Source organism: Chiloscyllium plagiosum, chromosome 28 (assembly GCF_004010195.1).
Source record: "Chiloscyllium plagiosum isolate BGI_BamShark_2017 chromosome 28, ASM401019v2, whole genome shotgun sequence".
Lineage (NCBI taxonomy): Eukaryota > Metazoa > Chordata > Chondrichthyes > Orectolobiformes > Hemiscylliidae > Chiloscyllium > Chiloscyllium plagiosum.
The window spans coordinates 17,499,934-17,523,948 of record NC_057737.1 but is presented as its reverse complement, the minus strand read 5'-3'; the positions used below and the strand labels follow the sequence as shown (position 1 = coordinate 17,523,948).

Below are 24,015 nucleotides of genomic sequence, written 5' to 3'. Positions count from 1 at the left end.
GACAAGCGCCCTCCGCTATCCCTGATCAGCCCTACCTTCTCCCTGATCATTCTCTTATTCCTCACGTATGAGTAAAACGCCTTTAGGTTCTCCCTAATCCTTCTTGCCTAGCCTTTTTCGTGCCCCTCCTGGCTCTCCTCAGTCCATTTCTGAGCTCCTTCCTAGCAAGCCTGTAATCCTCTAAAGCTAAGGATCCTTGCTTCCTCCACCTTACATAAGCTGCCTTCTTCCTTTTGATGAGAAGTTCCTCTGTTCTCATCATCCAAGGTTCCTTAATCTTACCTCTTCTTACCTGCCTCAGAGGAACAACTGCTCCTTAAATAGTCTCCACATGTCTGCATTATCTGTTTCTCCAGTTCATGAAACCATCTCATGAGACTCTGCTCCATGAGTATGGCTCCCCTGATAGTTAGCTATCATAAATACAGCATTGTACTCAATTTGCAAGGTTTAAGTCAACCGAGCCTTTTTCTAATGAGCACAAGCAGCTAAACTGAACCCTTCCTCCATTCAGATGGATCAGTTATCTCATTCAAAGAGGTCTGAATGTGGGTTTAATGTCACAGTCTTGGATATATGGACATTAAGGGAGAAATTCTAGTTATTTGTGTCAGAGGATTCGAAGTTTAATTCTGTCCCTCTGCTAACCACACTGCACAACTTTAATTTTAGTCTTCACAATAAAACTAATATTCAGCTGAATATGTCACATGTATACAGTTTTGTTTGTAGCCATGTTTGAAAAAGGCCAGACAATACTTATTATTCAAGTGCCTTTGTCCCCTTGATAAGATTAGTTTGTGTTTTAAATTGCTAAGTAGCTGCTTTTAATATGCAGTAATATCTATTTTCTTGTCAGTTAAATAAATGAATGGCTTATCCACTCTGTCTAGACATTTGAATATTAAGCAATGATATTTTATGATATTTTGCCTCTCAGTACAAAACTGATTGTTTCAGAAAAATAATTAACTGTGTGAATATAATGTCACTATTGAAAGGTTAACATTTCTTCCGGGAATTTCAATCCCATCAAATTTGACTGGAAACATCAATGCAAAATAAAGTAACTGGGTAAGGACAGAAACATGTTGAGAGTCTTCATTCTGAGTTTTGGAGACTATAAGATGTGGCTTGCAGTTCACATTAAATATGTCACTGGATCATTGAATTGATTCAAAACTGAGTTAGAGAGATTTTTGCTAGACAATGGAGTCAAGGATTATGAGGGACAGATAGAAAACTGGAATTGAGACCACAATCAGGTCATTCATGACCATAAATGACAAAGTAGGTTCAAAGGATAAATAGAATACTGCTGCTCCTAAATCCTATGTCCATACATTATAATTCAAGTCAACTGACAAAGACCATGTTGTGAAACCTGAAAGGGTTCAGAAAAGATTTGCAAGGATGTTGCCAGGGTTGAAGTGTTTGAGCCATAGAGAGAGGCTGATTAGGCTGGGGCTGTTTTCCCTGGAGCGTCAGAGGCTGAGGGTTGACCCCATGGAAGTTTATAAAATTGTGAGGGGCTTGGTTAGGGTGATTAGCCAAGGTGTTTTCCCCAGAGTAAGGTGATCCAAAACTGGAGGGTATAGATTTAAAGTGAGAGGGGAAAGATTTAAAGGGCAACCTTTTCACGCAGAGAGTGGTGCGTCTATGGAATGAGCTGCCGGAGGAAGTGGTGGGGGCTGGTACAATTACAACATCTAAAAGACAACTGGATGGGTATACGAATAGGAAGGGTTTGGAGGTACATGGGCCAAATGCTGGCAAATGGGACTAGATTAAATTAGGATATCTGGTTGGAATGGACAAGATGGACCAAAGGATCTGTTTCCATGCTGTGCTGCTCTTTGTCTCTATGACCAGAATGGAACTGGATATCAAATTTGGGCAGAATTTCACAATCCAGTCAGTATTAGTTTTGAAAATACTTCCTCAAGAAAGCTAACAAATCACATTCCACATCTTTTCTACCTTTAACATCTATACCTTATAATGTTGTTCTTATTTTATCATGTATTAACTACCTACAGAATTCTGAACGATTATTTATTTGTTTTAACTTGTACAAATGCTTTTCAATACTCTTTTGTTTCTGAACAGGATGGAATAGTTGCTTGAGATGATAATTAATCCAAAGGAGACACAACCACAGAATAACGGTGAATCACACAATTCTGAAGGAACAGATAATGGAAGGGGTTTGAGTCCAATCAAAGGAACCAATTCCATTCACAGAGGCTACTATGAGATGCTGAAGAGTGAAAAAATTTAATAAGGTACTCAAATTAAATCAGTAATTCAGGAGTATTTTCAAAGAGGATTTAACTCTATTAATTGTGTATAATATATTACTGTACCTGTCCATCCAGTCCGGTTCTCCTTACTAACATCAGCGCCATGTTTTAGTAATACTCTTGTACACTCCAGATATCCAAGTGTAACAGCAAGGTGCAGTGAAGTCCGACCTCTTGGGTCAAGTTGTTCGATGTCAACCTGCCAATCAAAGGACATGTTCAACAATTGTCACTTTATCATTTTGCTTCTTCGGTTTATAAATTGGCATGACGAAGCAAAATTGGTCACATCAATGATAGGCTCACTTTCTGCAGGATTCAATTTTGACATTTCCATTACAATCTGAGTCAAAATCCATTTAAACTGGGATTGTGCTGCACTGTGCGAGAATCTGGGCTGATACTGAGACAACTGTATTCCATCTTTTTTACTGCTCCCAATAATTTTCCCCCATTTCCCTCAAGCCACTTGACTTGAATTTGTATACTCAGTGTCCATCATGTGTGAAACTAGATAATGGCTTTTCAACTGCATGCGGCATCACACTTCCTGCTGACCGAGAGTGATGATAAGCTCAATCACTGAACGTTCAGCTGGCAAATTGTGAGTAAAGCATGTTTGAAGCTGTAGTTGTTGTGGTGATTCTCTAGTAATGAAAGAAGTAGAAGCCGGGATGGGGGCAGTCAGACTGGGAAGTGAGTGCAGAAGGTGGTGCAGTCAGGTTGATCGGGAAGGAGGTAGTAACTCGGATTTCTGTGGTGAACAAGTTGGAAGGTAGTGACAGCAATCAGCTGAGGGGGTAGGGGTGATGGGTGATAGTGCTGTGAGCAAGTGAGGCAGTTGTAGCAATGATTGAGTGGGGAGGTGTGACAGCCAGCAGATGAGGAGTTGATAGTGACTGTGATTAGTAGGGAGTGACTGCTGGTGAAGATTCCTGGAATAGAAGTAAGTGACAGAAGTCACCATTCTTTGAATGTATTCTGAGAGTCTGTTCCCTTTGGCTCCACGTTCAGTTGAGTAGACTTTTTTTTTCAAGAATGTACTTTTTTTAATGTGATGTGTGCAAGGGCAGCATTTGTTACCCATCTCTAATTGCCCTTCAACTCAGTGAGTTAAACTGAGAGACCAATTAACATCGGAACATTGAATCTAGGAACATGGCTGATCCTCTACCTGAAGGCCATTTTCTGACTCTTCCTTGATGCCTTTAAACCTAGAAATTGATCTCTTTCTTTCTTGATTATATTCAGTGACTTGGCCTCCACTGTGTATGGTGGTACAGAATTCACTACCCTTTGCATGAAGGCGTTTTCCCTCATCTCAGTCATAAATGCTCTGCCTCATATTTGAGACTGTGTCCCCTGGTCCTGGATTCCCGAACCAGGGAAAATACCTCCCTGTATCTAGTCTGTCCAGTCCTGTTAGTTTTATCGATTTCTCCATTTTATTCATCCTGACAAATGTGAGGTGAAGCAATTTGGAAGGACAAGTTTAGGTGGGAATTATACAGTGAATGGCAGAACCCTTAGGAGTATTGATATGCAGAGGGATCTGGGTGTTCAGGCCCACAGATCACTGAAGGTGGCAGCTCAGGTAGATAATGTAGTAAAAAAAAGCTTATGACATGCTTGCTTTCATTGGAAGGGGCCCTGAGTATAAGGATAGGCAAGTTATGCTGCAGCTTTAAAGAATTTTAGTAAGGCCATACTTAGAATATTGCATACAGTTGTGGTCACCACACTACCAGAAGGATTTGGATGCTTTGGAGACAGTACAGAAAAGGTTTACCAGGACGATGCCTGGTATGGGGGATTTTAGCTATGGAGGAAGGTTGGATAGACTGGGTTCATTTTCACTGGCCTGCAGGAGGTTGAGGGACAACCTAATAGAAGTTTATAAGATTGTGAATTGCATGGATAAAGTGGAGAGTATGAGGCTTTTTCCCAGGCTGGAGGGGTCAATTACAGGGGGACACAGGTTCAAGGTGCAGGGGTGGGGGGGTTTAAAAGAGATGTGCGAGGCAAATTTTCACACAAACAGTGGTGATTGCCTGGAACATGCTGCCAGAGAGGTTGTTGGAAGCAGACACAATAGCAGCATTCAAGATACACCTGGACGGATACATGAATAGGAAGGGAATAGAGGGATACGGATCCTGTAAGTGAAGACAGTATGGAAGGGCAAAATTAGTCAGCGCAGGCTTAGAGGGCCGAAGGGTTGTTCCTGTGCTGTATTGTTCTTTGTTCAATCAAAGCACTCTTTTATTTCTGAACTCTAGTCAGACAAAATGCTGTGGGTCTGGTGTCACTGGGCCAAGCAAGCAAGGTTATGATGGCAAATGTCTTTCCAGTGAACCACAATAATCAGTGATATATCTCATCATAACCATTACTTTCATTAAGTCTAAATTCTACCAGCTGCTGTGCTGGGATTTGAACCTAAGCCCCAGAGTTTAGAATGGGCCTAATGCAGTGATATTGCCATTCTGCCATCATCTCCCATTTGGCCTGAAGTGATTGTCCAGCTCCCTGTGGTTCAGATTTATGCGACTGTAGTCAGTGGCAATGGTGTCTGACTCAGAATAATCCTGACAGGGTGTGTTCAAACAAACTTAAGATCTTTATTTGATCCTGATCTTTTGATCTTTACCAATATGCTGAATGATGTATTCATTCCTCATAAGGAGCTTACACTCCTACTCTCCATATTAGAGTCCTAGAAAGTGTCTGGTCTCCAGAAACAAGTGAATCAGAACCACATTTCAAAGCCTTGTCCTCTTAGTTGCACTGCTCCTGGCATCACCCCTCCTATCTCCTGTGACTACTGTGATAGCAGCAATCACAGAGTTAACATCTGTCATGGAAGGAGCAATGGGCCTGGATATGCAGTCTATATGTTTGCTGACTGGGTAGATTTCAAATCCACTACATTGGAAAGCCATGGTAAAGCTTTGAAATTAATCTGTGACAAGCCATGGTTTAATAATTCTGCACACAATAGATTAGGAACTAGTTAACTTATGTTTCTTGATGGCAGTTTTTAGTCATGCATCATCACTTAGTTAAAAGGTTAAATAACTAACAGGTCTTTGGCATTTAGAAAATGAATGTTCCCTTGAGAAAATTGGCCTGTCAGACATTGGTGCGAGAAGCCATAAAACATTTACTAGCTACATTGATGAAGGTTTTCCAACAGGTATCATCAAGCATAGCTGAACTGTTGAAATGGATCCTAATGCTTAATAACGGAACTGTAATAACCTTTCCTGTGGAAACATGTCCCTGCAGATTCTGCAGAAGCTCCATAGGTAAGACAGAGAAGACCAATCCTTGGTTTTAATTTGAAGCGCAATAGATCTTGCACTGAGCACCAATGCATTTGACATTTGTTCCATCCGTACTGAATAGATGGTCTTGTCTTGGCCATTCATCAATTCATTGCAGGTCACCACAAAACAAAACGTGGCAGCCCTTCTCATTCATTTTATAAATGGTCTTCTCATGATGATCAATAATTTTCAAGCTACCATTTCTTTCATGTCCTGTATGCAAAGGAGGAAATCCAGAAGTGGAATGCATCATTTTCATCATAACAAGTAATACAATGTGATTTACAAAATTGCCTGGGAACACTTTGTCAAATTTTGCTATTTTAAGGTTCCAGTGTTTACAAACATGTTTAACTTCCAAATTTGTTTGAGCAATAATCGAGGCAACATCTTCAATATCATAAACAGTTTATTTCCGACAAAGCTCCAGACTTTTCAATGTGACCCATCACAGATTGCATCCACACAGTAATTATTTTTTTCCATGCTGAGGATCTTGTATTGTGCAGTAAGGCTGTGAGAAAGAATCAGTCTGTCACTATTGCACATCCACCTAATGTCTGGATTGGTCAGTGAGTGTTATTTTTGACATAAACTTCTGAAATCTTTCAGACTGTTTTGTTAAGATAGAACACCAGGACTTCCTGTGGAGAATTCTTGTTGTTCCTAGTATTTATAGGGTAGGTAGATTCAACACTTCCATTCCTACAAATGTAATGAGGCGATGGCAAGTGGAAATTATAGGCAGAGTCAGTGTCAGCGCTATTTTCTTTGAATCTGGCTGAGAAACTCCACTTCACAGCAGGACATTCATCTTTAAGCTTGCCTGCAATTGGTGCATGACCTGAGCAAAGTAAATGGTACTTTCAGCAAAACGATCAAAAGCAAGGAAAATAAAGACTTGTATTTATATATCTCGTCATGACTACCATTTTTATGAGAGTGGTCCACAGGCAATAAAAATACTTTAGAAGCGTAGCCACTGTTTTAATGTAAGTAGTACAGCAGTCAATTTGTGCAGGCTCCCACAAACAGCATTGTAACATTCACTGGATATGATGTGTTTGTGATATTGACCTTGGGATGACTATTGACCAGGGCACCAGGGATAAATTCCCCTGCTGCTCTCCAATTAATAAGCTACTTGAGAGGACAGACTTCTAAATTAATTCAAACGAGCAAAATTAAATCTTGTTCTCACCTGTTGATGAGACAGATGGAGTTTTTCTCTTTGATCCATTCATGAGGTGTGGGCATTACTGCCTGGATCAGCATTTACTGCCAATCCCTAACCACCAAGCTTGCTAGGGCCATTCCAGCAGTTAGTTCACATTACTGTGAGTCTGGAGTCATGGGCAGGCTAGACTAGGGAAGGACAACAGGTTTAAAAGGACATTTTTACAACAATGGTCACCAATAGGCCAGTTTATTGTTAATTCGAATTTCACCATCTGTCATGGTGAGTCTTGAGGCCATGTCTCCAAACCATTACTAGTCCAGAGACCATTTACCATGGGCCACTATCTCCTCTCAGAGATGAACTGTGGCTTAGACTGCACCCATAATTCCTAGGGATATACATCAAAGTACAACGGCCAATGGCGGTATGAGCTTGAGGGTAGGGCACATGCTCTTGTAGCCAACATGGATCTTATGCATAAAGGTAAGACAATAATGTTGAAGATCAATGTTACTGTATCACAAAAGAAGAACAAATGTTGAATACAGCTCCTGTTTCAATAAATGATCACAAAGCGAACATTTTCACAAGAACAGATGTTCCCAGGGAACATTGTGTTTCTTGGAGGCAATCCATGAGGTACGGGGATGACACAGGTTGCAACAACCATGAAGGTATTCAAGTAATTTGATCCAGACTCAAAGCAAAATCCTTAAAAGACTGGCAGCATATCTAAAAGGGGAATGAGTGCAGCCAGTGAGTTACATTAAAAAAAGAGTATTTTTATCTACTGGGTCTGACATTTACCACAAGTGTTGATATCTTCTCAGCAGCTCCAAAGGTGATTTTTACAAATGTTGACAGGTCTGGTGGGTACTATTAGCACTGGTAGGGCATTATGCAGCTATGGGAAGTTAGAGTGGCTGCTGGAGATAAATTGCTGTGACCTTTTTAATTGTCCAATTTTCACCAGGTGGGCACTTAAAATCCTCTGAATAATATCATAGAGTTTCTTGTATTTGGATAATTGAAACTCTGGAACAGTCACTATATGACAAAGTACCTCCTTGATTGGCACCACATTCTCTCCTTCCATCACCAATGCTCAGTAGCAGCAGTGTGTACTATCTACAAGATGGACTACAGAAGGCTCCTTTGACAGCACTTTCCAAACCCATGACCACTACTATCTCGAGAAACAAGAGCAGCAGATAAACAGATAAAATATGACCAAGTTCACCTCCAAGCCACTCACCAACCTGATTTAGAAATGTATGACCATTCCTTCAGCGTTGTCAGGTCATATGACTGGAGCCCCCTCCATAAGGGCATTGTGCGTCTATCTACATCAAATGGACTATAGCCATTCAAGAAGACAGTTCACCATCACCTTCTCGAGGGCAGCTAGTGTTGGGCAAGAAATGATCGTCCAGCCAGCGATGACCACATCCCATGAATGAATAACGGAGAAAATAAATCTTTCACATTATTCTAATTGTACCATGTATATTAATCACTGACATTTACACTGACATAAAAGTAAACTAAAATTTACAGTGGTATTTTCACTCCAATGTATGTCCTGAAGCAATCATCTGCATCTGGGTCTACCTATATTTTAAGCCCAAGGAGCTACCCTAGACAAATAGTCCTCGAATAATAATTTAAAAAGCTAGTAATTGCCCAATGACAGTGATTTACAAAAGTAGAATTCAACTGAATGATCCTTGACAATATCATACATGCCTATGGTAAAACATACTGAGACTGAGTGTTGCCTTAAGCTGGAGGATGATAGAATTGTACATTGAACATATTATACAGGTACTAAGATAGGAAACTAAAATACTTGATGCAACTGAGTTATATGTTTTCAATTCTGTAATAGTGGGAGATACAATGTACATTTTGCACAGTGCACCATGTGGGATTGCTACTCAGCAATGACTCAATTTTTACAGTTCATTACTAAGTGGTATGGTTTAAAAATATGTTTTGATTAAATAGGAAGATGTGACTCAAAAGTAGCACTTTTGCCTCTGAATCAGAAGATTGAAGATTCAAGCACCAGTCCAGGGACTTGCGCACATTATCCATGCTGACACATCAGTGCAGCCATAGGGAATACTATGTTTTAGAGCTGTCATCTCTGGGATGATCTGTTAAACACATATGCTCTCTCATTTGGGCATTAAAATGTCATGATGCTACTTCAAAGAAAGATATCCTGATCAATGTTTGTCCCTTACCATTTAAAGTAGCAGATTACTCATCATGATCATATTACTGTTTGTACCAAACTTGCTGTGTGCAAATTGATTGCCACATTTCTACTTTATAAGCAACTTAACCCAAAAGTTCACAGAGAAATATATTGAGACAACCTGTGGTTATGAAAGGCACTACATATATACGAGTAAACAAACTTTTCCTTTCTTTATGACAAGAGTTCAGAATAAATGTATACATTTCCAGCAGTTTTCCTTTTATGATTCTCAAAATAGGTTTGATCATTGCACTGTCACTGTTAAGTGAATGTTGTTTCTAAACTCATCTGAAAGAGATTCTCAGTAAACTAAGATATATGTAATGTGACATCCTCAATCAACAGCAAGTCTTAAGGTAAAACTGATTTTAAAATGATAAGGGCATTCTCAAGAAAAAGAAGGTTAGGTCAGAAAACCTTTGTGAAAAAGATAACATGTAAAATAAAAGTTGCAATCAGTTGGAGTTTCTTCTTGGAAGTATTTATTGCAAGTCAAACCACTTCATGGCCTGCAAACAGGAGTGCCAGCTGGGATCTTTGCCTTTTCCTGTTGGTTTTGGGTTTACAATGCTGTTTGCAAGTGGTAAACCAATACAGAAGGGGTGCGAGTACGGAGTTAGATTGGTAAGAAAACCTACCTCAGTTCTTGGTCACAGCTTCTAATATTGTTTAAAGGTCCCTAAATCTAAGCCCTCACCACCTTAACCCACATCCCCAGCCATTCCAAATCCCCTCCATGATCCCATTTATCCTCCATAGCTTACCCAGTATCCATCATGAGCAGTCAACGGATTTCATGCAATATGAATGGGAAGATAATAAATCTTTCACCATCTAATAGAAGCTTCCATTAAACACATTATCATTGATAATGAGAAAAAAATGCTTTCAGATATATTGAAAGTTTGTACCAAAACTACACCAACTACATCAAAGGCACAATCTGTTTTGGCACCCTCTTTAACCTGTGTTTTAATCTCTGATGAATTAAATACCTATGTGCTGAAACCAATTATTGGAAATACTGCTAAGCATTCATAATGGCCACAGCTTTCCAAACAACACAGTGCGACAAGAGATGCAAAGAATAGAAAGTGTTCCTTTGAATTTCAAAGTAGGGTGAGAACTCAGATTTTCTTCAAGTGTCAAAAATAGCTTTTTTTAAATTTGCCACAATAATCAACCATTTAAATTCCAGTACAAAGCAAATCTTAGCAGGACTTATACACTTAATGGCAAGGTCCGAGGGAGTGTTGCTGAACAAAGAGACCTTGGAGTGCAGGTTCATAGCTCCTTGAAAGTAGAGTCGCAGGTAGATAGGATAGTGAAGAAGGCATTTGGTATGCTTCCCTTTTTTGGTCAGAGTATTGTGTATAGGAGTTGGGAGGTCAATTTGCAGCTGTACAGGACATTGATTAGGCCACTTTTGGAATATTGTGTGCAATTCTGGTCTCCTTCCTATCGGAAGGATATTGTGAAACTTGAAAGGGTTCAGAAAATATTTACAAGGATGTTGCCAGGGTTGGAGGATTTGAGCTATAGGGAGAGGCTGAATAAGCTGGGGCTATTTTCCTTTGAGCGTTGGAGGCTGAGGGGATAACCTTATAAAGGTTTATAAAATCATGAAAGGCATGGATAGGATAAATAGAGTAAATCTCTTCCCTGGGGTGAGGGAGTCTAGAACTACAGGCCATAGGTTTAGGGTGAGAGGGGAAAGATATAAAAGGGACCTAAGGGGCAACTTTTCCACACAGAGGGTTGTGCGTGTATGGAATGAGCTGCCAGAGGAAGTTATGGAGGCTGGTACAATTGCTGCATGTAAAAGATGGGTACATGAATAGCAAGTATATAGAGGGATATGGGCCAGGTGCTGGCAGGTGGGACTATATCAGGATGGGATATCTGGTCGACATGGACAAGTTGGATGGAAGGGACTGTTTCCGCGTTGTACATCTCCATGACTCTACAAAAGGTAACAACACTAGTTGAAGGACAGTTTGCAACATTTTCCATTTCATTATGGTACTCTCTCTCCATTAGAAATCTATCACACTGAAGGGTGAAATGTCTTTAAAGGATGGATCGCTATGATGAATCACTGAATTAAAAGCATATCTATATTAGAAAACAGCACTCAGTGGTAACCCTGAAAATGTGAAAAAATTGACATATATTCCTAAATCCTCAGCAGATTTATCATTTTGTCACAAGTTCTCAAATTTGCAACCTTCTCATGTGCTTTCAATGTCTTGCTCCACAAGGTGAAAATTACATTAGATTCCCTACAGTGTGGAAACAGGCCCTTTTGGCCCAACAAGTCCACACCAACCTTCCAAGGAGTACCCCACCCAGACCCATTTCCCTCTGACTAATGTACCTAACACTATGGTCAGTTTAGCATTTTCAATTCACCTGACCTGCACATCTTTGGACTGTGGAAGGAAACCAGAACACCTGGAGGAAACCTGCACAGACACAGGGAGAATGTGCAAGCTCCACACAGTCTCCTGAGGCTGGGATCGAAAACGGGTGTCTGGAGCTCTGAGGCAGCAGTGCTGACCACTGAGCCACCGTGCTGCCCCGAAAATAGTACGCAGGAGGAAATCTGATTTTCATCTCCCATTGGGGATGAGTTTGAACCCTGGAGACAAGGTATTCCCAACCCACAAATAGGCCAGGAAAAAATGGAGTGGGGTCAGAAATACAGAGAAAAATTGTATTCCCTTTAAAATGGACAAAGTGTAGCCATATGGACACTAAACTGTACCTCTATACCCACACGACAATTCAGCTCCACATGTTCAGATAGCACTGTTAGGTCTAACATGCTAAAATTGGCAGGTGAAGTTACTTTCAGCAATAACTCCAACAAATGTATTACTTTTTCAGTTTTACAGTCAATTTTATTATCAGATTTAATGTCACTAGTCTCTCCTAAAAGTGAACCTTGTATTGATTATGAGGCATGAATTGCTTCCACCAGCCTAATATCCAATACAGATCTCTTGCTATAATATCATAACTCACTGAAATGTAAATATTCTCTCTTTGAAATATGTATTGAATGTACAGTTGTATATTCTAATAGATGAAAACTTGAGATATAAACTGAAAGTCAACTTGTTAAATGCAGGAAGATAAATGAACAATATTCAGTGTGAACATTTCTGTAGTTGAGAGTTCTACTATTTTGTCTAAGATATTATGGAGATAAAGATACTTCAGCTGAATTTGCAATAGCAGCTCTCTTGTCTCTATGTCATAAGATCATGGGTTTAGGCCCCATTTCAGGGACTTGAGTGTGTCACCTCAACTATCACTTCAGTGCAATGTTGAGTGAGCATCACATTATTCTCAAACAAGCCAGGAGAAAACCAAGGTGAAGCCTCTCTTAGTGGAAGAACAACAGCACAGTGTAGCAGAAGGTAAACATCCACCTGACAGCAGAAATGTTCCAGAGAAGGTGAAACAGGTAAAGGGAAAAACCCATTCTCACCATAAAGGGAAATGGGGAGGGGATACCCCAGAGCAGATACCACTGGTCAAGACCATCAGGGGACATACCAGTGAGGTAAAAACAGTGCCACCCACTGGGGAATCAAAGGAACTAGACCAAGTTCCAAATCTCAATCAGTCGAATTGGATTGTTGTAAAGTTCAATGAGAGTGAGGTGCAGGAAAGCAAGTTCAGACATGCTACAGAAGGTGAACAACAGGTTACCATCCACTGATCTCCTATAAATCTAATTTGTGGTCGTGCCTGAATCTAGTGCAACGTCTATAGAACTGGTCAATAAAGCATTAAGGTTCAGAAAGATGGTGCAGCCTAGGGAACAAATCTGACTGCTACATCCAAAGCAAGATGACGGTGAATGCAGAATTTTGTTGTTGTTGTCCTAATGGTTGTATTTTTATTTAAGACCAACATTGTAATGGACTGCCCACGATTGACAAAAAGGAGAAATACTATTTGCATACCGTTCTTATGGCTGACAGTGGCAAAATATAGACCATCAATTTTCAAATTCCATCATCTGATCGCAGCACATAGGACCTTCAAGAAGTAGTTTGAAAACAGGAGAATACACTGATTAAAATGGTTGCAGCAATTAGCTGACCACAGGTTGAGCCTCACGAAACCATCAATAAACAAGAACCATCTGAGTCAAAATTAACATATTCATCAATATTCATCATTGACACTCAGATTTCCTGTTTTTGTAACTTTATGGATTAGTTTCTCATTTTGGGATGAAAGACATACCTGCAATTCATAGTTTGGAAAATAAACAATGAAGCCAGGCACAGTAATGAGCCATATTTCAAGCTTTGGCAGAGTAGCAGAGAAAGAGAAATGTACTGTAAGAGCAGTACTAGAAGATTCTGTCTCTCTCCCTGTTTTCTGTCAGTCTCTTAATAGACAATGCAGTGATAAAGCAAATTGGAAAAACTGCATCTGCCATGCATCTGACCACTCACCCAACCTGTCCAGGTCACCCTGTAATCTCCTAACATCCTCCTCACATTTCACCCTGCCACCCAGCTTAGTATCATCAGCAAATTTGCTAATGTTATTACTAATACCATTTTCTATATCATTAATATATATTGTAAAAAGCTGCGGTACCAGCACTGATCCCTGCGGTACCCCACTGGTCGCTGCCTGCCATTCTGAAAGGGAGCCGTTTATTACTACTCTTTGTTTCCTGTCAGCCAACCAACTTTCAATCCAAGTTAGTACTTTGCCCCCAATATCATGCGCCCTAACTTTGCTCACTAACCTCCTATGTGGGACTTTATCAAAGGCTTTCTGAAAGCCCAGGTACACTACATCCACTGGATCTCCCTTGTCCATCTTCAGAGTTACATCCTCAAAACATTCCAGAAGATTAGTCAAGCATGATTTCCCCTTCATAAATCCATGCTGACTCTGACCTATCCTATTACTGCTATCCAGATGTGTCATAATTTCATCCTTTATAATAGACTCCAGCATCCTTCCCACCACTGAGGTCAGACTAATTTCCTGCTTTCTCTCTCCCACCTTTCTTAGAAAGTGGTATAACATTAGCCACCCTCCAATCCTTAGGAACTGATCCCGAATCTATCGAACTCTGGAATATAATCACCAACGCATCCACGATTTCTCGAGCCACCTCCTTCAGTACCCTGGGATGTAGACCATCAGGCCCCAGGGACTTATCAACCTTCAGACCTAACAGTCTCACCAACACCAATTCCTGGCAAATATAAATTCCCTTCAGTTCAGGTCCTTCAGCCACTGTTACCTCAGGGAGATTGCTCGTGTCTTTCCCAGTGAACACAGATCTGAAGTACCAATTCAATTCTTCTGCCATTTCTTTGTTCCCCGTAATATATTCCCCTGTTTCTGTCTTCAAGGGCCCAATTTTAGTCTTAACCATTTTTTTGTCTTTCACATATCTAAAAAAGCTTTTACTATCCTCCTTTATATTTTTGGCCAGTTTACCTTCGTACCTCATTTTTTCTCTGCGTATTTCCTTCTTAGTAATCCTCTGTTGTTCTTTAAAAGCTTCCCAGTCCTCCATTATCTTTGCTATGTTATACTTTTTCTCTTTTAACTTTATATGTTTCTTAACTTCCCTCGTCAGCCACGGCCACCCATGCCTCCTCCTAGCATCTTTCTTACTTTTTGGAATGAACTGATTCTGCATCTTCTGCATTATACCCAGAAATATCTGCCATTGCTCCTCCACTGCCATCCCTGCTAAGGTATTGCACCATTGAACTTTGGCCAGGTCCTCCCTCATAGCTCCATAGTTCCCTTTATTCAACTGAAATATTGTTACTTCCGATTGTACCCTCTCCCTTTCAAATTGCAGATTGAAGCTTATTGTATTATGGTCACTACTTCCTAATGGCTCCTTCACTTCGAGGTCCCTGATCAATTCTGGTTCGTTGCACAATACCAGATCCAGAATTGCCTTCTCCCTGGTAGGTTCCAGCACCAGCTGTTCTAAGAATCCATCTCGGAGGCACTCCACGAAGTCTCTTCCTTGAGGTCCAATACCATCCTGATTCTCCCAGTCTACCTGCATGTTGAAATCCCCCATAACAACTGTAGTAATATCTTTGCGACAGGCCAATTTCAGCTCCTGATTCAACTTACATCCAACATCCAGACTACTGTTTGGGAACCTGTAGATACCTCCCAAGAGGGTCTTTTTACCCTTAGAATTTCTCAGTTCTATCCATACTGATTCTACATCCCCTGATTCTAGGTCCCCCCCGTGCAAGGGACTGAATATCATACCTTATCAACATGGCCACCCCACCCCCTCTGCCCGTCAGTCTGTCCTTACGATAGCATGTGTAGCCTTGAATATTCATTTCCCATGCCCTGTCCACTTGAAGCCACGTCTCAGTTATCCCCACAATATCATATCTGCCAATTTCCAAAAGAGCCTCAAGCTCATCCATCTTATTTCTAATGCTTCGTGCCAAAATGACATGCCATACTTAACAGGGCATCTGAGAGCTGCATGAATGGGGCAATTTTCCTGAACAACTCATGTTGAAGAATCATTAAGAGCACTGCAATCTGACCCAGTTAGAAGGTGGATTTCATGTTGAATCATGGACAGAAATTAAAACAAAATGTGAACAAGTCCCACTACCAAGTTTGAAGGTGGGTCGCAAGACCTCAGGATCCCAGGCAGAGTTTGGCAGCAGGCAAGTCCCAGCAATTTAGAGGGTTGTAGGTTCCAGAGATGACATTAAGCAGAGGTAGGGATTGGGCAGGGCAGCCATTGTTACCAAGGGCACCTCTGGAGGCTGTGGGGTGACCTGCTGAAAAGCCACCTGGTCCATCTCCTCCATCATTGTGGTTTCCCCTCAGCATACCCACCCCCCCTCCCCCACAATAATGATGGGCAACCTACTACTAATACTCCCCCATTGAGAAACTCCTGTGTTAGCAAGAAAGCTGAAGTCACTGCTCAATGTCCTCTGGCATCATTCTGTGAGATATCCTGTCTCCTAATCCACCTCCAGAAGGCTGGTAAAATTCAGCGCAATGGGCAGTGAGAAAGAAAGATTGCATTAAGAGAGAGGGATAAATGTACAGTAAAATTTTATAAAAAGCACTTTCTTTATTTTTAAAGTTCATATCAATGATCAAAATCAGAATGAACATGATTACACATCTATAGGAGTGAATGTTCAACACCAGAGAGGTTGTTTGGTAAACTGTAAGACTTCATATGATGTCAATTGGTGCTTAACTGGAATGGCAAAGCCTTACTTTTTTTATGTTTAGCTTAGTTCTTATTTCTGAGGTGGGAATTGGTTCGCTTGTTTGGCTAAATATTGAGAGAGTGGCATCGAATAAAGCCAATAGTATGGGTTCATTCCTCAAAATGCCTGTGATAGTTCAAGTAGGGCTCCCTCCTCACCTCACCTCACCCCATGCTTGTCAGGCAGTTGGTTACCCTCAAGCTGTACATAGCTAACTGTCTCTCTCCATGGAGAGAGATGCCAATGATCCTTTGCGTGGCTCCTTACATTTCCAAGGCTATTACATCAATGTTAGTCCTTACTGTGTATTTTAATGCTGAGATAGTTGTCAGGAATTCACTACTGTGCAGTTTCTGGAGGAGTGGGCCATAATAAAATGACTAGCTCAGTTCTGCACATGTGTGGGTGCTGAAAGAAGCTGCCTGATTCCCACATAAATAATGGCTTTCAGTCTCACTGATATTTCAAATCTCAAACTCCAGCCGGCCCGATGTGTTTACTAAACACCCAGGGGAAATCTCCCTCCTACATTTTTTACACTGCTTCATAAAATCCAATAAACAACAAGTGCGTGCTTTGTTACAACACATACTGACACACAAAAAAACACAACATTGAAAACTGAACTGCTCACCTTAATTTGTCTGGGATTAATGCTGCAGTTTACACAACAAGAAAAATTGATCCTAAAGAGATTTTGTGAATGTTCTGAGATTCAACATTTTACAGGAAGAATTGTAAGTCTTGATGGTTTTAATGCAGCAGCTCTCTGGCTTGACATCCCTTGAAGCCTCTGGCAAGAACAGGAAGGCAGATTACTACCTAAATAGAATCAATTTAGGTAAAGGGGCAGTACAAAGAGATCTGGGTGTTCTTGTACACCAATCAATGAAGATAAGCGTGCAGGTACAGCAAGTAGTGAAGAAGGCTAATAGCATGCTGGCCTTCATAACAAGAGGGATTGAGTATAGAAGCAAAGAGGTTCTTCTGCAGCTGTACGGGGTCCTGGTGAGACCACACCTGGAGTATTGTGTGCAGTTCTGGTCTCCAAAGTTGAGGAAAGACATTCTGCTATTGAGGGAGTGCAGCGTAGGTTCACAAGGTCAATTCCTGGAATGGCGGGACTACCTTACGCTGAAAGACTGGAGCGACTGGGCTTGTATACCCTTGAGTTTAGAAGACTGAGAGGGGATCTGATTGAGACATATAAGATTATTAAAGGATTGCACACTCTGGAGGAAGGAAACATGTTTCCGCTGATGGGTGAGTCCCGAACCAGAGGACACAGCTTAAAAATACGGAGTAGACCATTTAGGACAGAGATGAGGAGAAACTTCTTCACCCAGAGAGTGGTGGCTGTGTGGAATGCTCTGCCCCAGAGGGCAGTGGAGGCCCAGTCTCTGGATTCATTTAAGAAAGAGTTGGATAGAGCTCTCAAGGAAAGTGGAATCAAGGGTTATGGAGATAAGGCAGGAACAGGATACTGATTAAGGATGATCAGCCATGGTCATATTGAATGGTGGTGCAGGCTCGAAGGGCAGAATGGCCTACTTCTGCACCTATTGTCTATTGTTTATTGTTCAAACATTGAATGATTCAGCTCAATCTGCTGAATGTCTTATTTTAAAGTATCTATAATGCTCATGTTTGATAGTACAGCAATGATTTCTGATTGAGAAATATAACTGGCAAAACATTAAGGAGCTTTTTAAATTGATTTTTTAAAGATTTAAATAATGATTTTTTTGTCAATTGTGGGAATCGATCTCAGCCTGAGCTTAGGTTTTCAGCATTGTACAGTTACCGCCTGCCGATGGCCCCATTTCAATCATTGTCAGGACATGTACCCACAGCAGTGATTCTTGCCAATAGTGTTGAGTTTTTGAATTTGGTCACATCATTTGAGAAAGACAAAGTAATGATTTTGGCCAGCCATTCACACTGATATTGATGAACAGCTCATGACACAAGAATTATCTCCATTTGCTGCTGTTGAACAGAATAAGGAAATCAACAGTTAAAAAAGAGACATAGTTAATGCTGGAAAAATATATATGAAGGAAACTAGTCTGGTTGGGAATACTGTGTTTGCAAAATTGTAATTTTGGTAATATTCAGATAAAAAATCAGTAACGGGTCAAAACAATCTCTATTATAGAATTTACAGTACAGAGGAGACCAATCTGTTGTTGTGTCGCCATAGTTTTACCAGACCATAGAAGCAGCTCTCTCATTAAAGAGAAATGGCTGGTGGTGATTTAACCTGAGGGCCATCAGACCTCAGATGAGGGTAGAAGTCGAGAAGGAGAATCCTTCTTGGTAACCTCAAATCACTGATGGGAATTGAACCCATGCTGTTGGCATCACACTACTCTGCAAATCAACAACTAACCAAGCGAAACCGATTAGACCAATCTGCCTATTACATCTGTACAAGAGAACTACCCATCTTATCCCATTCTCCGCCTGAATTCTGAGGTCCCTCTGCTCTGCACTCTCTCAAAGTTGCACCATTGATCCTATACCTCTACGTGTTTCTTCTACCAAAATGGTTTATCCTATATTTCTCTGCATTGAAATTTATCTGCCAGGTGCCTGCTTGTCAATGTTCCTCTGAAGGTGCTCAGCATCATCCTTCCAATTCACTATTCTCCCTAACTCAGTATTATCTGCAAATGTTAACATTTCGCCCTCAACACCCATCACCAAAAGATTTATATAAATTGGAAAAAGCAAGGGTCCCAACACCAATCCCTGGGAACATCACTTTCAACTCATCTCCAGTCTGAGAAATGCCCATCTATACCTACCATCGGTTTCCTGTCTTTTAGAAACATCTAATACATGCTGCCAAGGACCCTTCAATCCCCAGCATTTCTAATTTGCTAACCAACCTACCTTGTAGCACCATATCAAGTGCTTTCTGAAAGTCCAAATACAGACATTCATAGTATGATCTGCATCCACTACATGTCACCTCATCAAAAAACTCAATTGCATTTGTCAGATATGACCTGCTCTTGACAAAACCATGTTGATAAGTATTAACTTATCTTTTCTCTAAGTGTGTATTTACCTTATCCTGTATTATGGCCTGCATCAATTCTCCCACTGTTGATGTCAAGCTGACCAGTTTGTCATTTTCTGGGTTATCCTATGATTTTATTTGATTTGTTGCTGTCACATGTACCTAAGTACAGTGAAAAGTTTTGTTTTGCAAGCAATACAGGCAGATCATCATATACAACAGCACACAGATTGAACAGAGCAAGGGATACAAAGTCACAGCTGGACAAGAAGTGCACAAAAACAAAATCAACATTAGACTTGAAATTCAAGAGGTCCATTCAGCAATCTAATAAAGTGGGGAAGAAGCTGTTCTTGAAGCTGTTGACATGTGTTTAAGCTTCTTTGTCTTCTGCTTGATTGAAGAGATAGGAAGAGATTATAACTGGGGTCTTTCATAATGTTGGCTGCCTTTCTGCAGCAATGAGAAGTGTGGATGGAGTTGATGGATGAGAGGTTGGCTTGCGTGATGATCTGGGCTGTGTCTGCAACCTTATAGTCATAGAGTCATAGAGATGTACAACACAGAAACAGACTCTTCGGTTCAACTCATCCATGCCGACCACATATCCTAACCTAATCTAGTCCCATTTGCCAGCACATGACCCATATCTCTCTAAATCCTTCCAATTCATTAACCCATCCAGATGGCTTTTAAATGTTGTAATTGTACCAGCGTCCACTACTTCCTCTGGCAGCTTATTCCACATACACATCACCCTCTGTGTGAAAAGGTTGCCCCTTATGTCCCTTTTATATCTTTCCCCTCTCACCTTAAACCTATGCCCTCGAGCTCTGGACTCCCTCACCCCAGGGAAAAGACCTTGTCTACTTATCCTCATGACTTTATAAACCTCTATGTGATCACCCTTCTGCCTCCAACGCTCCAAGGAAAACAGCCCCAGCCTATTTAGTCTCTCCCTATACCTCAAATCCTCCAACCCTGGCATCATCCTTTTATCTTTTCTGAACCCTTCAAGTTTCATAACATCCTTCCAATAGGAAGGAGACCAGAACTGCATGCAATATTCCTAAAGTGGGCAAACCAATGTCTGGTACAGCTACAACATGACCTCCCAACTTCTATACACAATATTCTGACCAATAAAGGAAAGCATACCAAACGCCTTCTTCGCTATCCTATCTACCTGTGACTCCACTTTCAAGGAACTAGGAACCTGCACTCCAAGGTCTCTTTGTTCAGCAACACTCCCCAGGACCTTACCATTAAATGTATAAGTCCTGGTCTGATTTGCTTTTCCAAAATGCAGCACCTCACATTTATCTAAATTAAGCTCCATCTGCCATTCCTCAGCCCATTGGCCCATCTGATCAAGAGCCTGTTGTACTCCAGGTAACCTTCTTTGCTGTCCACTACACCTCCAATTTTGGTGTCATCTGAAACCTGAGTAACTATACCTTCTTTGTATGTTCTGTAAATTCTTACGGTCCTGGACAGAGCAGTGCCGTATCAAGCTGTGAAAGTTGGTAAGGGTCTTTATGGACATGCCAAATTTCGTCAGCCTCCTGTGGAAGAAGAGGCATTGTTGTGCATTCTTGACCGTCCCATCTATGTGGGTGGTCCAGGCCAGATTGTTTGTTATTGTCACTCCTAGGAACCTGATGCTCTCGACCCTCTCCACCTCTGGATGATGTAGATAGAGGCACGTCCTCCTTCTTTCTTCCTGAAGTCGACGATCAGCTCTTCCATTTTGCGGACATTGATGGAGAGGTTGTTATCTTTGGATCATGACACCAAGCATTCTATTTTCTTCCTGTATTCTATCTTGTCATTGTTTGATAGCTGGCCAACAACAATGGTGTCACCAGCAAACTTGTAAATGGAGTTTGGCCAAAATTTGGCTACACAGTCATGAGTCTACAGGAAGTAGAGTAGGGGTCTGAGTACGTATAGTTGTGGGGTGCCGGTGTTGAGGACTATTGTGGAGGAGGTGCTGTTGCCTGTCTTCACTGATTGTGGTATATGGGGTCAGGAAGTTGAGGATCCAGTTACAGAGAATGGAGCAAACGGCATCCCATTTGAAATTCTCCAGTCCCCTGGGTCTAATCCTGTGTTCAGCGAGACCTGGAAAATGTCTGTCAATGACTGCACAATTTAGTCCCTTGCCTCTCTCAACAATCTAGGATGCTGCTTATCTGGGCCTGGTGATTTCTCTACTTGGAGTGCTCGGAGTGCTTCCAGGCTTTTCAGTACGTCTTCTTTACCCATCACTATATAGCCCACATGTTCAACTGGGCCATTGTCACCATTTTCTACTTTGGTAAAGACAGAAGGAAAGTACTCCTTTAGTACCTCTACCATACCCTTTGCTTCAGTGAGTAGCTTACCCTGCTTGTTCCTTGTGGGCCCCACTCTAACATTCCCTCATCTTTTACCATCAGTATGTTTGAAGGACACTTCACTATCTGTCATAGTGCAGCCAGCTATCCTATCCTCATGCTTCGTTTTAGCTTTCCTTATTCCAGCCTTAGCCTGTCTCTTGCATTTGAGATACTGTTCCTGATTTTTATTGCCATTATTATTCCAATGTGCATCATTTGCCCTCTATTTCTTCCTTATTTTCTCATCAATACACTTAGTCATCCAGGGTACTCCAACTTTAGATATCCCATATTTATTTCTCATGGCTACGTACCTAATTTGAATATTCATCACTCTTTCAAAATTCTCCCATTTTTCATCCAACAAAATGCATTTCCCATTACCTGGTCCAGTTGAACTTTTATACACCTAAAATCTGCCCTTTTCCTGTCTGGGATCTTAATCCTTGACTGATTTTTATCTTTTTTCCAACTGAATATTGAACCTTTTATATTATGTTTGCTACTTCCTAAATGCTCCCCCACTCTGACATTCTCACTTGGCCTGCCTCATTTCCTAGGACCAGATCCAGCACAGCTCCCTCCCTGTGGAAATGTACTGTTTCAGAAAGTTCTCCTGCACACATTCCGCCTTTTTCTCAGTTTGCCTGAAGGTAATTGAAATCACCGGCTATCGCCAACCCTATTTGTCCTGCAGGTTTCCATAATCTGCCTACAAATGTTCTGTTCTACTTACTCCCCACTATTTGGAGGTCTATAATAAATATTCAAGAAGGTCACCACTCCCTTCCTGTTTCTCATCCCCAACCATATAGATTCTAATTCAGGAACTGCATCTCATTCAAGGGTAATGATATTATCATTGACCAAGACTGTTACACCTCCTCCTTGCCTTTTTACCCACCATGTTTCAACTAAAAGCTGTATAACCCCATTCATTTGTGGATTCAAGACTAATTCCTCACAAAACAACAACTACTGCGTCCTGTCATGACAGCAGGAACTCTAAGTGCACCCTGAAAGTGATCTTCAGTTGCAATGCTATATGGCATGATCCCACTCTGACAAACCTCACTGCATGCTAACCTTCCATTACCACCTTGAGGAAGAATAGGCACCAAGTTGAAGATAAGGCTTAACCTTATTTAGAAACTGATGAGTACAAGCTAGACCTTTTAGCACCAACATTGGACATCAGCAATATGCTTTAATGGATATATATCCTCTGAAGCGTGCAGTGGGATAGACTGGAAGCAGCCACTTAATGTGTTCATATCTAACTGAAACCGCCAGTGCATTGTATTACTGACAAGGCAAGTCAACCCCAATATCTGTTGTACATCATTTGCCAGAATACTGCAAACCTCTGGGAAATGAAGTGCATTGAGGAAAACAAATGTCTTCCTGTCTAACACCTCAACAATAATTCTTCATATTGCTTGAGATGGCACTAATCCTTCTGTACCCAAGAGCTTAATCTTCAACATTGTGATAGAAATCTCGACAAAACTTGAAAAGTTGAATGGAGTTTGTATAAAGTTATAAACAAATATCCTATAGTGCAGGGGATCTCTGATTTTGATCTTCTGCAAAACTCCAAGTTAACCCTAAATCACCACATCATCATAAACCGTGACAGATGTGGATACTCGATGCACTAATGGAGAGCTGAAACCTCTTCAGAGAGTGACTGTTAGCATCTGGAATAGGTCAGAAATACAAAATAATTCAAAGTCCCCATCACAATTACCAAGGGGCATCACAGTGATACACTTCATTGCTACTGGCCATAGTTGTTGCCATATGCCAGTCATAAGAAAGAAGATCTTTGTGGAAAAAAGCATTCCTGACTTCTTGACCCATCCTAAAAGGAGCTGAAGTTGAAATATTGTGCAGAGCTCTGTGTGTGGTATGACAATGCTGGTGTACCATCTTTCCTTAGGAGACTACTATATCTATAGCATTAAAAGCTTCAGTAGAATTATAAATTTGTGTAAAGTTTGCTGTTTAATAACAAAGGACAAATAACTCCATTCCTTCACAGTTATCTCTTGTGGGACTTAAATGAACATTAGAATGATGCCCTGAATATAAGTACAGTGATGATGCACTACAAACAACACTGCCAACACAGTCATTTACATTTTTATTAGAACTGTTTGAAATTTGTTTAGGTAGGTAGTCCCCCCACAACACAATATGTAGACTTACTGATTTCTTCGTCACTTTTTTGAAAGGACACAACCCTTCTCCT

General features: G+C 40.9%; 1 protein-coding gene across 3 annotated transcripts in view; it reads right to left on the bottom strand.

Annotated features, from left to right (window-relative positions):
• The window catches only part of ankrd13b (ankyrin repeat domain 13B), a 363,369-nt gene that overhangs the window by 110,552 nt on the left and 228,802 nt on the right, over positions 1-24,015 (bottom strand). For all 3 annotated transcript variants that reach the window (XM_043718413.1, XM_043718411.1, XM_043718412.1), the window contains exon 2: positions 2,367-2,502. In XM_043718413.1, coding sequence (XP_043574348.1) covers positions 2,367-2,502 — 136 coding nt within the window. The remainder of the gene's footprint in view (positions 1-2,366; positions 2,503-24,015) is intronic.